The 15,480-nt window shown below is 42.2% G+C and overlaps 1 protein-coding gene across 3 annotated transcripts in view; it reads right to left on the bottom strand.

Moving 5' to 3' along the window:
- mlh1 (mutL homolog 1, colon cancer, nonpolyposis type 2 (E. coli)) overlaps positions 1 to 13,398 on the bottom strand; it is a 90,799-nt gene extending 77,401 nt beyond the window's left edge. The window contains exons 1-4 of one of the 3 annotated variants that reach the window (XM_041190293.1): positions 13,161 to 13,398; positions 8,291 to 8,381; positions 6,062 to 6,160; positions 564 to 637 (exon numbers count right to left, since the gene is read on the bottom strand). In XM_041190293.1, the coding sequence (XP_041046227.1) occupies positions 564 to 637; positions 6,062 to 6,160; positions 8,291 to 8,381; positions 13,161 to 13,273 (377 nt within the window). In that variant the 5' untranslated portion in view covers positions 13,274 to 13,398. Of the gene's footprint in view, positions 1 to 320; positions 427 to 563; positions 638 to 6,061; positions 6,161 to 8,290; positions 8,382 to 13,160 lie in introns of those variants that run through there. The other 2 variants (XM_041190295.1, XM_041190294.1) reach the window with 2 other exon arrangements.
- Positions 13,399 to 15,480: the final 2,082 nt, after the last annotated feature.

Here is a 15,480-nt window from a genome sequence, read left to right on the forward strand (position 1 = left end):
AGAACAGTTTAGGAACGCTGGGGCAGATTTTATCAATCCTTGCACCTGGCACAAAGCTGCACCAGCTGTGGGCACATATTGGGGATTTGGGTGTCCATGTGCCCCTTATCAACATCATGCTGTTGCGCAATGGTTCAATCTCTAGGGTTAATTCTACAATCTAACTTACTGTATCTTCACTGAGGTAACAAGGACACACAATGACAAAGAGCTCAATTCAATAACTAAGAGCTTAAGGTGACTGAATTATATAACTTTTAAGAGAAGGACGATTTAAGTGCAGATGACATGAAAAGTGATAATGCAATATAATTCTTCACCTTTTAAAAGTATATGGATTTTCAAAGCTCTATGTAAAGCCCTGTTGATCAGCCTGCCTAGATTATCCCAGTAGCTGCAGGAGTGTGTCCTGTGAGCAAGTTATCACCACATTCTCATCTCCAGGTTCCCTGGGATCACATAATGGGAAATTGCAATGATTTTCTGGGTATTCTAGGTGGAAGTCTCAAAGCGAACTAATTTATAAGCTGCAGCCCAAAAAAATGAGTCATAAAACCACTTACCTGAATGCACATTTCCCATCAGCAGTTTTGGTTGTTACGGTGACATGTGCGACATGGCTTATGCTGGCAAGAGCCTAAAAAATTAGGAAGTAGAGTAGTCTAATAAGGAAATGCTTTTCATGCTTTGTGCCAACAGGCCACTTCACTATAGAACTGTAGTTTAAAAGGCTTTAAAGTTCAATGGCTAATATTAGGCACCCTAGAAATTTTTCAATAGACTAAATGCTCATGATATTCCTCAATAGGGTGAGTAAATGTTTTCTTTAATGCACAAGGGGTAGAGACTTCAGGGGCTTACTCCAGAGGGCCATCTTATGGTCATAGCCCACAACTACACAGACAGCCAACATTGAAAAAGTGAGTGGGAATTGTTGATAAAATAATTTATAATCATAAATACAGGCACAAAAAAGTAACAAAAAAAAATGACAACAGGAAGCAAGATTTGGGGTCAAAATGTGCAAGATTAACAGGAGCAGTTAATATGGATTACGCACTTCTTTCACTCCAAGACTACTTGTATCTAAAGTTGCCTGAAGACCTCTCGCATGTTAGAAAGGTAAATGCGGGAAAGCAGTGGCGTTAACTTGCTTACCTGAGATCTGGAAAGCTATGCAAATACAAAGATGCAGAATACCACCTTCAGAAATGAAGGTGAACATGAGCTTAGCTTAACTGTGGCATTAATCAAGTCACTTGTGTTTGCAGATCAAGGAGTGATACAGCACAGGAGGCGGCATTTTGGTCAATTGTGTCTTTACTGGACCTATCTAATTAGCCCCACTCATGCTCTTTCTCCATAGCCTTGTAAATATTTTCCATTTAAGTATTGCCAAATTCTCTTTTAAATCTACCACCCTTTCAGACAGTGCATTCTAAAACATAAGAACTTACTACATAAAAATATCTGCTTGTCACTTCTGGTTCTTTTGCCAATCACCTTAATCACCTGTGGCCTCTGTCCTTCTGCCACAAGAAACCGTTTCTTTTTATTTATTCCATTAAAATATAAATTATTTTGAACAGATAAATCAATTACTCTAATGGGCTAAATATAAAGTTAAATGGCAGAATAAATGTTACAGCAGACTTTGTAAAAATTTAACTCATTTTGTGCTGATCACTTAATTATACTAATTATTGTTACTACTTTCCTATTCGGGTTACTAGTGTGTTAACATTAAGACTGGTGCTGAGCTATTTTCATCCCCTTCACCAAACAGAAAAACTGTAGGCCTACACTTGCCCCATTAACTACAACAGCTTCTGTTCTTCCAAAGGTTCATCAGAATGATAATACCAACAGAAGGCTGTAGGCGATCAACAGAAATTGTGAAGTCTGTGAAGCAGTTGCAGATTGTCCAGAGGAATAATTAACAGCATACATTGAATTTCACCAGGAAAAAATATGTACATTTTTCCAAAGCAATATATCTTCAGGAATTCTCAATACACTTCACAACCAGTGGATTTTTAAATTCAATCATAGGGTGTGGGAGTCACTGACTGGGCCAGCATTTAGTGTCCACCCCTGATTGCCCTCGAGAAGGTGGTGGTGAGCCACCTTCTTGAACAGCTGCAGTCCATGTGCTTTAGGTACACCCCCAGTGCTGTTAGGGACGGAGTTCCAGGATTTTGACCCAGTGACAGTGAAAGAATGGTGATATAGTTTCAAGTCAAGTGTGGCTTGGAGGGAACTTCCAGGTGGTGCTGTTCCCATGCATCTGCTGCTCTTGTCCTTCTAGGTGGCAGAGGTTGCAGGTTTGGAACATAAGAACTTAAGAAATAGGAGCAGTCGGCCATTCAGCCCTTTGAGTCCGCTCTGTTACTGAATGAGATCCGGGCTGATTATCTACTCCAACACCATTTTCCTGCACTATCCCCGTATCCCTTGAGGCATTTAATATGTAGAATTCTATTGATCTCAATCTTGAACATAATCGATAACTGAGCCTCCACAGCACTCTGGGGCAGAGAATTCCAAAGATTCACCACCCTGTGAGTGAAAAAATTTTTCCTCTTCTCAATCTGAAATGACCTACCCTTATCCTGAGATGGTGTCACCTGGTTCCAGCCAGGGGGAACATCCTTCCTACATCTACCCTGTTGAGCCCTGTAAGAATTTTGTATGTTTGAATGAGATCATCTATCGTTCTTCTAAACTCCAGATAATAAAAGTGCAGGGTGCAGTCTATTTAATCTTTCCTCGCAGGACAATCCCAGAAATTAGTTTGGTGAACCTTTGTTGCAGTCCCTCTATGGCAAGTATATCTTTCCTTAGGTAAGGAGACCAAAACTGCTCGCAAAGTTCCAGGCACAGCCTCACCAAGACTCTATATAATTACAGTATGACATCTTTATTCCTATACTCAAACCTTCTAGTAATAAAGGACAACATATTAACTGCCTTCTTAATTGCTCACTGTACCTGCATATTAGCTTTCAGTGACTCATGAACAAGTACACCAAAGTCCCTTTGGAGTTCAACACTTCCCAGCCTCTCAGCATTTAAGCAATACTCCGTTATTTCTGTTTTTCCTACAAAAGTGGATAATCTCATATTTCTCCACATCGCATTCCATCTGCCAATTTTTTACCCACTTGCTTAGCCTCTCCAAATCTCCTTGAAGCGTCTTTGCATCCTCCTCACTTCCACTGAGGTTTTGCGTCATCTGCAAACTTGCAAATATTACATTTAATCCCCACATCCAAATTATTGTATAGATTATGAATAGCTGGGGTCCAAGCACTGATCCTTGCTGTACCCTACTAGTCACAAAATGCCAATCTGAAAATGACCCATTTATTCCTATCTTCTGTCCTTTAACCAGTTTTCAATCCATGCCAGTATATTACCCCCAATCCCATGTGCTCTAATTTTGTTTACTAACCTCGTGTGGAGCCTTATCAAAAGCTTTCTGAAAATCTAAATATACCAGATCCACTGGTTCCCCTTATCTATTGTGCTAGTTACATCCTCAAGACACTGGAACAGGCTTGTTTAGCATTATTTCCCTTTCATAAATCCACATTGACTCTGCCCAATCCTACTATTATTTTTTACATGTCCTGTTATCACATCCTTTATTATAGATTCTAGCATTTTACCTGCTACTGATATCAGACTAACAGATCTGTAGTTGCCCATTTTCTCTCTCCCTCCTTCCTTAAATAGTGGGGTTACAGTTGCCACTTTCGAATCTGCAGGAACTATTCCAGAATCTATAGAATTTTGAAAGATGATCTCCAATGCATCCACTATCTCTAAAGCCACCTCTTTCAACACTCTGGGATGTAGATCATCAGATCCAGGGGATTTATCTCCTTTAAGGCCCATTAATTTCTCCAGTACTTTTTTTTAACTAATATATCTTGCAGTTCCTCATTTACATTCATCCCTTGACTCTCCAACATTTCTAGAAAGTGCTGTCAAAGCAGCCTTGCTGAGTTGCTGCCATGCATGTTGTAGGTGGTACACACTGCAGCCACTGTCTGTATATTGGTGGTGGAGTGAGTGAATGTTTAAGGTGGCACATGGGGTGCCAATCAAGCAGGCTGCTTTGTCCTGGATGGTTTCAAGCTGCACTCACCCAGGCAAGTGGAGAGAATTCCATTACACTACTGACTTGTTCCCTGTAGATGGTGGACAGGCTTTAGGAAGTCAGAAGGCGAGTTACTCTCCACAGAATTCACAGCCTCTAGCCTGCTCTCGGAGCCACAGTATTTAGGTGACTGGTCCACTTCAGTTTCTGGTCAATGGTAACCCCCTGGAATGTTGATAGTGAAGGATTCAGTGCTGGTAATGCCATTGAATGTCATGGGGAGATGGTTAGATGCTCTCTTGTTGGTCATGATCATTGCATGGCACTTGTGGGGAGTGAATGTTACTTGCCACTTATTAGCCCAAGCCTGAATACTTTCCAGATCTTGCAGCATATGGACAGGAACTGCTTCAGTATCTGAGGAGTCGTGAATGGTTTTGAACATCCGCAATCATCCCCATTTCTGACATTATGATGGAGGGAAGGTCATTATGAAGCAACTGAAGATGGTTGGGCCAAGGACACTACCCTGAGGAACTCCCACAGCATTGTCCAGGGACTGAGATGTCTGACCTCTACCAATAGCACAGTTCTTAAAAACGTGCAGGGCCTCTTACAGTTCCACACGCTAGAAGATTGGTCTTATTGGCAATCTCGCAAATAGGGCCTGAGCTATTTGCTCACCATGCAAGCTTGATGCTGAAATAGGGCACATCCAAGACATCATGCAGGATAATGGCTATCCTGATCAGATCATTTCACGCTGTATATCACGCTAACTCATGAACAGGCCCAAGGCTGTCTCATTCGGTCCTGAAAAGTGCCCAGTTTACCTCAGATTACCCTGGAAGGACAAGGTATCTCAAAAATTTGAGCAACAGGTGAAGCTAGCTGTTTCACGCTGCTACTATGCAGCAGCAACATCAATGGTATTCGCCACTAACAGGATGCTGCCATCAAGCCAAAAAGGCATTCTGTAACGTGCTATATGAATTTCAGTGCCAGCGTGATGCTATGTATGTAGGCTGTACCTCCCAAAGGACTGGTGCATCGTATCAAACAGCATGTCTCAGCCACTGTTCGCAACGAGCAAAGTACAGATTGTACCCAACTGTCCGTGCTTGCAAAACTCAAAACACAGTATTGTGATCACATGAGATGTGATTCTTCGATTAAACAACATTTGCTAAATAATCTTCAGTGTGCTAAGAATTATGCAAACAACCAATTTAAGATTGTCGGTGAGGCTCGCAGTATGGCGCATTTACATGTACTGGAAGCCACATATATTAATATAAAGGGCCCTATTCTTTGTAGACAGGAATAACATACTCACATTGCACCTGTTTCAGCTAAACAAAATAAGTAACAGCCACTCGCTGGTTCATTCCCCAGGGCAATGTCTTGAAAAATCAGAGTCAAGCTGCCTGGTTTTAAATTTCAAACAATGCTCGGTATTTAACTGTCAGTCACCATCAACTGGTGCATTCTGCATGGTAACGCCGCTATCAGAGTCCACTTGCCAACAAATCAGCACTCTCTTCTCATACAGTATAAATTTGTTGTTTCCCCTCACATTGGCATTTTCTTGCATAGTGTCCTGATGAGTGCAAGATGAAAAGCTTTGACAAAAATTTTCAGCAATATTCAAGTTCTGTCCTACCAAATAACTATTAGTTTATAAAGCACTAAAAGGCACTTTATATAGAACATTGCATAAAATGAAGTTTTGGTTTCATAGGAGTTTGCTTGTGTCTTAATAGTCTCTCTCAAGAAAGTTAAAGATTTAGGAAAAGGCCATGAAACTGCAGGTTGTCATGGGCCATGGGAAAATTAAGTTGATAGCCTGGATAACCTTTTCCAATCCATGCATTAATTGCTCTTACTGTACATTACAACTATAGTAGTTTCAAAATGAATTTTAACCCTAGAAGAATGATCAACTTTCACACATACCTCTCCTCTAAATCCATAAGTAGCAATGCTGGTGAGATCTTCAAATTTCTGTAATTTGCTTGTAGTAAATCTTTCACAAAGTATTTCCAAATCTTCCTTCTAATAATGAAGAAAAAACAAGTTAAGAAGGGAAAAAACCAAATGAAAAACACCTTGTGTTGAAATCTGGGAAGCTGCTTAGTAAATTGTACGGGACAAAACTGAGACACTTCTGAGCCAACCTACAAGATGGAAGGAAAGTGAAGACTTCACTGCAACATGGCAAGCAACAGCTCCTACCATCTTGTCATCTACTCTCAAACTCCCTCCCTAAACCTTGCAGCCTCCCTCTCAAACTTTTAAAAATCTTCACAAAACTCTGCATTCTAACCAACCTTTCCACCACTCTTCCTGATCTCTCCCCTCTGAACTTGTGTCTGTTTCCTTGTTCCTATCTGTTAAGCTTTGCTTGTTTGTTCCTTTATGCCTCGTGTCCCATCTTATTTCACGGATTCCCTTCTTTCCACTTTGTGCAATTACTGTCCCATAGAACCTTCCAGCCCCAGTGGACAAATTATAAGATATTGCCAAAAATAACTCAGTAGGACTGGTGCACTGACTTTCTTTCTGACCCTGTAGGACACAATTTGGAATCCATTCTACAACTTCTTGCAGTTGAGATTAGATATTGCTGTACATAGGAGTATGGGAATGATCCTGTTCTGCTGTATGACGTGATATTTGTCTTTTCCTACTCTTTTAATTGTAAACCACCCTCCCCAATTTTGTCCAATTACAAATCAAACATTAAAGAGTAACACAGCATGATGTAAACTTTGTTCAATTTGTTTAACCTTATAACTACTATAAATAGTATCATATCAGCATCAACAATTAACAGTCTTAGAAAAATGCTAGAACTCAGTTTACACTAGGACCAGTTTTAGCATTTAGCCATATCTGAACTCTATACTTAAAACAGAAAAAATATCATCCTACACAAGAGCTATCTGGATGGCTATAATTGTGCCAACACTCATTGACTTTTTCAGTAGCTGGAGGGGCAAATGAGGGAATGGACTGGGCAAGCGGAGGAAGTGGAAGTGGGGGGAGTGGAAGAAAAAAAGCCAGTTTACCAAGAAAGAAGCCCTGAAGTGATCATAAAAGAGTTAAAATAGAAAATAAATAAGTACAAGTAACAGCACAATCAAAAGCTGGAAGAAAAGGAAATGAAAAATTAATATTTAGGATTAATAGAAAGAGAATGTAGTCAGTGGTGTAGTTTTGAATAGACATTGGCCCTGCAATGGTAAGCCAGCATATCTTTCTGTTCTAGTCTTGTGTAACTTGATAGACACATAATTGATTATAATAGAGGAAACCATTGCTTCTATGGTTATAGAAGTGACAAAGTTTACTACTTCAAGGGCTGTGCCTATAAATTAGGTTAGGTGAGGAGAGGAACAAAATATTTGCCTAAACCTGTAAAATGCAGTCAGCGATCAAGTTTACTATCTCCTGAAGTCAACTTGCATTTTAAATGGGGGGCATGGGAAATATTTGTCAAAATATAGAGGTTGTAGTGAGCAAAAGTGCAATGATTTTTCCATTAGTAATAGAAATCAGTAACAAGAGAATATTAATTGTAGCAATTTTCCTACAATGTGATGGCCTGTTAATCCAATGGTGGCCAAACCACAGGTCCTTCAAGCCCAGACAATTTAAATTTTATGCACTTAGGCTTTATGTGCTCTTCATTCTGCTTGAACTTGGTGGGCCTGAACGTTAGGTATAGGGTGGCCTTAGCCCTGCTGCCTCACAGTATCATCAACTTGAGATATACAGCATTAAGATTTGAAGTTTCCACACAGCCCTCAGATACAAAATGTTTGGACACCCACTATGTTTACCAATCAGTTCAAAATGCATGATAGCATCTTGTTAAAAAGTTATTACTTCAGGAAAACTCCAGCAGGAATTCTGTACTTCATGAACCCTCCAATGTTCAACCAGAAACAAACTTCAATTGCAGTAATTTTACAGATTAGAGCGGATGGGGTGAGGCAGCCAACACAATGTTGCAATGAATGCTGCATCCCTACTCAGACCTGTACCTGGCTGTGTACTTTGAAGGTGCACATCCCATTCATATACAGCCCTGGCATTTTATATGTAAGGTTTGTGAAATTTCAGGCCAGAGGCCTGTAAACAGATGAAAGTTTCTTTGGCCTACTTGTTAAGATATCTCACCCTGACACCGGTCCCATTGTCCTGGATCTGAATCAACTTCAGCCCACCATCCTTTACAGTCACCTGAATATTTGTAGATTTGGCATCCAAACTGTCAACAAAAAAAAATTACCTTTATCACATCACACTGAAGGTAACTTGTTAATTCATGACAAAACAAATTTTGTGGAATACATTAAAGATATCCAGAAAATTCAAGTGAGTTACAATATTGGTCACCAAACTAAGACACAAATTGGAACTATCACAGATTCAAGGCACAAGTAAGCTGGATATCTCAGACATTCCCTCCCCCGTTCTCCTCTGAAACCCTTTAGAGGAAGACAATGGCGTAAAGGTAACATCACTGGACGAGTAAACCAGAGGCCCAGGCTAATGCTCTGGGGACATGGGTTCAAATCCCATCATGGCAGCTGGTTGAAATTAAATTAACATCTGGAATTGAAAGCTAATCTCAGTATTTGTGACCATGAAGCTATCATCGATGATCATAAAAACCCATCTGGTTCACTCGTGTCCTTCAGGGAAGGAAATCTTACCTGGTCTGGCATGTGACTCCAGATACACAGTGAGGTGGTTGACTCTTGAGTGCCCTCTGAAATGGCATAGCTACTCAGTTCAAGGGCAATTAAGGATGGGTAACAAAAGCCAGCCTTGCTAGCGATGCCCCATATAGAACAAATTTCACAGCTTGTTCCAAAAATATGCTTTATTCATAAAATTTGTAAAAGTACATTCCAACACATTTCAAATTGAATATTACAGGAAGTACAACAGAATGCAACCTTTCTCCATATAGCATGTTCCACTTTGAGGTGCCTCAATACAATTTCAACACTCTTGATATTTACAATATACATTCCACATCAGGCATACAGCCCAAGGGGTTTTACAGTTTCCAGCTCCTTGGTGTACTATGGCTGAAAGGCCTTAATGGTGGCCTTTCTCCAGTACGCCTCTGCAATAGCTGCCCCAAGATTTACTGTTTCTCTCAGCACATTCCAGTTCTGGACATTGGAATGTGCCAGTCTGCAACACTCAGTCGAGGACTACTCTTTGCACTGAAGCCCAGCATGTTTCGGGCAGACCAAAGAGCATTTTTCAACGAGCTGATGGTCCTCCAGCAGCAGTTAAGGTTTATCTTGGTGGGCGTCCCTGGGAACAACCTGTAGAGCAAAGAGTCCCGCATCACAGAGCTGCTTAGGATGAACTGTCACAAAAACCACTGCATCTGTCTCCAGACCTCCTTTGCAAAGGCACATTCCAAGAGATAGACAATGGTCTCTTCCCCACAATAGACAGCACGAGGGAAACCTGCGAGGAAAGGATCTGACGAGGAGGGCCTTTCTCACCATTGTTGGACAGGAACCCAAGATATTCAAGGAGTTTGGAACAGATCAATGAGTCATGCCATTTAACTCAAATGCAAATAGGATGGGGTTGTTTACTGTACCCATTTGTTTGACAGCTGGATTTATGTGGGTGTACACCATTTTCAGTCCCGCAGGTGGCTCACCACCTAACCCAGTAATAAAAGATGCAATGTCAGTGTCCTCTTGTTGCAAGGAATCTTCAGAGCTTGTTCGCTGGAACTCAACAAACCTACAAATTGTCACTTCAGCCAGTCACAGGGAGAATTCCCTTTTTTGTTGGGGGGGAGAACGGAAATTATGCTCTAGAGTGCGATGAATATATGGGTGGAGAAAGCAGCTCTGGCTACTAATTACATTAAAAGATAGAATACGTTTAAATCATTGATCTCACTAATTATGTTCAGGATATGATGTGGAAATTGTGGAATACTCCCAAATACTTCTGGCCTGGGAACTGTCTGTGTCTACTACAAGTGTAGTAACAGCTGGTTTACACATTTCCATTTAGTATTTGGTTTATGTTCACTACACTAAAAAACCCTATCTACTCATTTAAAAAAATTATCAACATGATTCCAATTTTTCTTTTGACATATTTGTACTGATGTTAGTGTTTCCCTGTGCAACGTGACCTTTGAGTAAATGCTTTGAAGCAGGTCTTGAACATTAACTATGTTGCACGAGTCAAGATATCCTGATCAAAAAGGAACAATTGAAAGGATAAGTATTACATTAACACTTTGACAACAGGGACATAAAATGAAAAGGTAACATTTCCTTCACTGCATGCATAGTTATACCCCACAGTATCCAACATTCCACAATCCAAGGGGAAAATGGATCACTAATTTCCATCGTCTATTATTGCCATTTTGTGACTAGTTATTGCTAGGTATGGTGAATGGTAGTGCAATCATGTTTAAATGGGGGTGGGAGTCGAAAATATGTATTTAGGGCAATGACAGAATTTGGAGCAACGAGATAGAACCCATATCATAAAAAATGGAGCTGGGGGCGGTGGCACCACATTCTTGCAAGTGGTTGCACCTGCAAGAACAAATGATGGCGATAGACTGTTAGATATTTGGTCTTTAGGAAAGGAAATAATCTTACAGCCTGTACTCCTGTAGTTCCAATTGTGGTCTGCAACACAGCCTTGCATACACAGGTACATATTGATGCAGAGCTGGCTCACATAATTTATTCAACTGTCTCTTCCTCACTCTAGTTATACTGATCGTGAAATAAAGTATAGTTAGCAAATGAGATACTCAGAGGACCAGGCTGCCTGGTAAGAGAAGGCTATTACATTTTCAAGTTTTATTCTGGTGGCTGAAAACATTACTGTACATGAAATCCAATTTTCATCAATTCTAAAACAAAAACAAAAATTGCTGGAAAAACTCAGCAGGTCTGACAGTATCTGAGGAAAGGAAGACAGAGTTAACGTTGAGAGTCCGTATGACTCTTCATCGGAACTAAAGAGGAATAAGAAATGTGGTGAAATATAAGCTGTTTAAGGGGGATGGGACAGGTGGAGCTGAATAGAAGGCCAGTGATAGGTGGAGGTGGAGGAGCGATTGCCAAAGATGTCGTAGACAAAAGGACAAAGGGGTGTTGACAGTAGTGATATTAGCTAAAGGATGTGCTAATGGTAACATTAAGGGTAGAAAGAAGGATGAGCAAGTGACAGATGGCCCTAGGTGGGGTGGGGGGAAGTGATTGAAATAGGTTAAAAGGTGGAGATAAAACAATGGATGGAAATAAATTTTTAAAATAATAATAGAAATAGGTGGTAAAAGAAAAATATATATGTTTAAAAAAATGCTAATTATTAGAAAAAAAGGGGGATCAAAAGGGGATGAGGATGGAGGAAAGAGTTCATGATCTGTAGTTGTTGAACTCAATGTTGAATCCGGAAGGCGGTAAAGTGCCTAGTCAGAAGATTAGGTGCTGTTCCACCAGTTTGCATTGAACTTCACTGGAACATTGCAGCAGGCCAAGGATGGACATGTGGGCATGAGAGCAGGGTGGTGTGTTGAAATGGCAAGTGACAGGAAGATCATGCTTGCGGACAGACCGAAGGTGTTCCGCAAAGCAGTCACCCAGTCTGCATTTGGTCTCTCCAGTGTAGAGACGACCGCATTGGGAGCAGCGAATGCAGTAGACTAAATTGAGGGAAGTGCAAGTGAAATGCTGCTTCACTTGAAAGGAGTGTTTGGGCCCTTGGACGGTGAGAAAGGGGGGGAAGGGGCAGGTGTTGCACCTTCTACGATTGCATGCGAAGGTGCCATGGGAGAAGGTTGAGGTGCAGGGGGTGATGGAGGAGTGGACCAGGGTGTCCTGGAGGGAACAGTCCCTACTGAATGCCAACGGGGGGGTGAAGGGAAGATGTGTTTGGCGGTGGCATCGTGCTGGAGTTGGCGGAAAGTGATCCTTTGAATGCAGAGGCTGGTGGGATGATAAGTGAGGACAAGGGGGACCCTATCATGGTTCTGGGAGGTAGAGGAAAGTGTGAGGGCGGATGTGCGGGAGATGAGCCGGACATGGCTGCGGGCCCTGTCAATCATCGTGGATGGAAAACCTCGGTTAAGGAAGAAGGAAGACATGTCAGAGGAACTGTTTTGGAAAGTGGCATCATCGGTACAGATGCGACGGAGGCGAGGGAACTGAGAGAATGGGATGGAGTCCTTACGGGAAGCTGGGTGTGAGGAGCTGTAGTCAAGGTAGCTGTGGGAGTCGGTGGGCTTGTAATGAATATTGGTGGACAGTCTATCACCAGAAATTGAGAGAGAGAGGTCAAGGAAGGGAAGGGAAGTGTCAGTGATGGACCATGTGAAAATGATGGGATGGGAGGGGTGGAAATTTGCTTTCATCAATTCTAGTTGTATGATACAAACCCTGCCACTGATGAATGCAGAACACTGCCTGTTCCACTATCTTCTATCCTGCTCATGTCTTATATTATCCAATCATACTGTGCAACTATATCTCCATTTGAACCTGGTAAGAGGTGCCCACTTCCTGGTGCGTCCTGAATTGACAAAGGAGATTATGGGACCTCTAACCTCTTGCAACCTCACCACTGTCGCACATCTGACTGACCCACCTGGCCTCACTTGAAAAACAGAAAATTTGTTTCGAGTCCAGTTTAAGTAGTAAGAGCAGTGGTTCATACTCCAATCCCTGAAGCATTCACTTTCATTGCCAACATGTATGCGGACAGATGAAGCTGAAAGGCAGAGGAGTTTAATATTGCCAACAATAGATTTATAAAATTTACACATCCACACACACATATAAATGACCTAAATTGCAAAATTTCGCATTCCACAGATTGAGTCTCGGGATGAAAATATCTCAATGGTGATTTGATCCATTCAGCAAGAGACAGGTCTGCCTCATATAGGTAAGTAGGAACCTCCTGAAACTAATGTTTATGTGACCAGCCCCTTGCTCTGTGGAGAGTCGCTGCATCCCTTCGAATCAGAACCCACCTGTTCTCCACCATTTCTTTAATAGCATTAGCAGGCCTTTGGATCACCTCACCAGCAGCTATCCTATTCACCACCGTCTCCTCCAACCTGCGGATCACTCCTGGAGCCGCCATAAAAACCCGCTCACCGATTAAAAACACAAACCGCAAAGACAGCGAAATTCCGCCAGCGAAAAGTCCAACACACCACACACTCGAGCCTGCCAGACGAGCGGAGGTCCCGCCCACTACCCAGGAGGTCCGCCCTCATTGGAGGTTCCGGCCGTCAATCACGGGATTCAGACCACCCTCAATGGAGGCTCCAGTTGTCAATCACCGGGCCCGAGTTGAGCCGCGGCTCCCGCGCCTTCCAGCGGCAGCGTCTTTAAAGGCACCCACACCGGGACGGTGCAATCCGTTTGGTTACAATCGGCGGAAGAGGCTGGTGGCAGAGAAATTGAGCAAAGGATTTTTCTCCCAATGCAATCACTGGGTACGGTAACGGGAAAGTCTTTTTTTTTGCCACCTACATTATTATTGATAGTGCAAAGCTTAAAACAGTCCTGTACTTGGAAATGTTCCTGCTGCAAAAATCATAGTTTGCACTGTGAAGAACCATCTTGCAAAATGAAAGAGCAAGGGGAAAGAAACCAAGGAGCAGATAATTTCTGTCTCGTTGGGATTTAAAATCCTATGGAAGTCTTTTTGACTTTTGAGTTTTGGAAATAAAAAATAGCATTTATCTAACGCCTTTCCCGATCATTGGACTTCCCAACGCGCTTTGCCGCCAATGAAATGCGAATACATATCAAATTAGGGAAACCACCATCTGCAGAGATGGCACTTTTAGAATGTACGTCAAATATTATCAGTGTTAAAAGGTACAGTCCAGTTCACCCTGAATCAGAAAGTTCCTTTTCGTTTAATAGAGTGGAGGCTGTAAGGCACAGTATTATAAAAACAATATTCTTTCTCCTTGCTCCTCCTTGGAGGTGAAGATGACCATCTGAAGTATTATGTAGGTGACTGCTAAGGCCGACCTGGGCCTGGAAGGCTTCTGCTGCAAATAGGGCAGGATACAGGAGACAACTGAGTTCGTTTCCGGTGCATACACGATGGGCCGAATGGCCTCCTGCACCGTAATAACTCTGATTCTGTTGATGAATTGTTGGCTGGAGATTTCCTCTTTGCCTCTGATACGCACTTGCTTCTGAAGCAGGCTGCACCATACTTTTATTTGGTTGCACCTAGTGCAATGATCCTGGGCGAGCTAATCCCAAGCCTTGAAGTAGATATCAGAACTCTTATGACGCCTTCCGAGTGTCCTTGTAGTGCTTCCTTTGAAAGCTGCGAGAGCGCACCCGAGACTCAAGCTCTCCTTAGATTTGCTTTAGTAAGCGAGTGTCAGACATTCTGGCTACGTTACCAGCCCAACTTAGTCGTAACTGTGTCAACTAATTGGAACACGTATATTTTCTAGTAGAGTGGCATTGTGCATTGTTGAAAGGAAAATGAACATATAGGAGAAATACTTAGGACACTGTCTTTTTATACTGATGGATATTTCTACAGCCCTAAGTTTCAGTTGGATGGCTGATCCTTGTGTTGGTTCTCTTTCTGCTCTACTGGCTGATGATTCTAGTATCACAATGCTCTGATGAAAGGTGCAGAACTGAAATGTTAACTCTGTTCCTATCTCAAGTCTACAGAGATAAAAACAAAAAAACTGCGGATGCTGGAAATCCAAAACAAAAACAGAATTACCTGGAAAAACTCCCCTATTTACAAACAATCCACCTTACCCGCCCACCGGGGATCAGGCGTTAGGCCTCCCACCCTGGAGATATACAATACCCATCTCGTGCGGCCTCTCCGTCCTCCGTCTTGGGTCTTGTGACATCTCTACGGGTGGTCTTTGTGAGACAATTCTCTGACTACTGGTCTCCGAAGATCTGTAAAAGTTCCAATGTCAGAGATATTGTAAGTCTTGAAGCAAGCTGGGCGAAGGATTTGTACTTATCGATCTTCAGGAATCGCATGAGGCTGTTGTTCAGGTCGAGCCACTTGCCACGAGCTCCCATAACGAATCCGAAGTATCGTACTGACTTGCCGCCAGTCAGTTTCAGTATCTCCTCCTCAAGGTGTTTGTACTTGCGTTCTAACCCCCTCCACCTCTCTGTCTCTCTATCTCTCCGCCCCCCACACACACACCTTAAACCAGCTTATATTTCAGCTCTTTCCTGGACTCGAACTCAAGTTCTGTCGAAGGGTCATGAGGACTCGAAACGTCAACTCTTTTCTTCTCCGCCGATGCTGCCAGACCTGCTGAGTTTTTCCAGGTA

This window comes from Carcharodon carcharias, chromosome 6 (assembly GCF_017639515.1).
Source record: "Carcharodon carcharias isolate sCarCar2 chromosome 6, sCarCar2.pri, whole genome shotgun sequence".
Lineage (NCBI taxonomy): Eukaryota > Metazoa > Chordata > Chondrichthyes > Lamniformes > Lamnidae > Carcharodon > Carcharodon carcharias.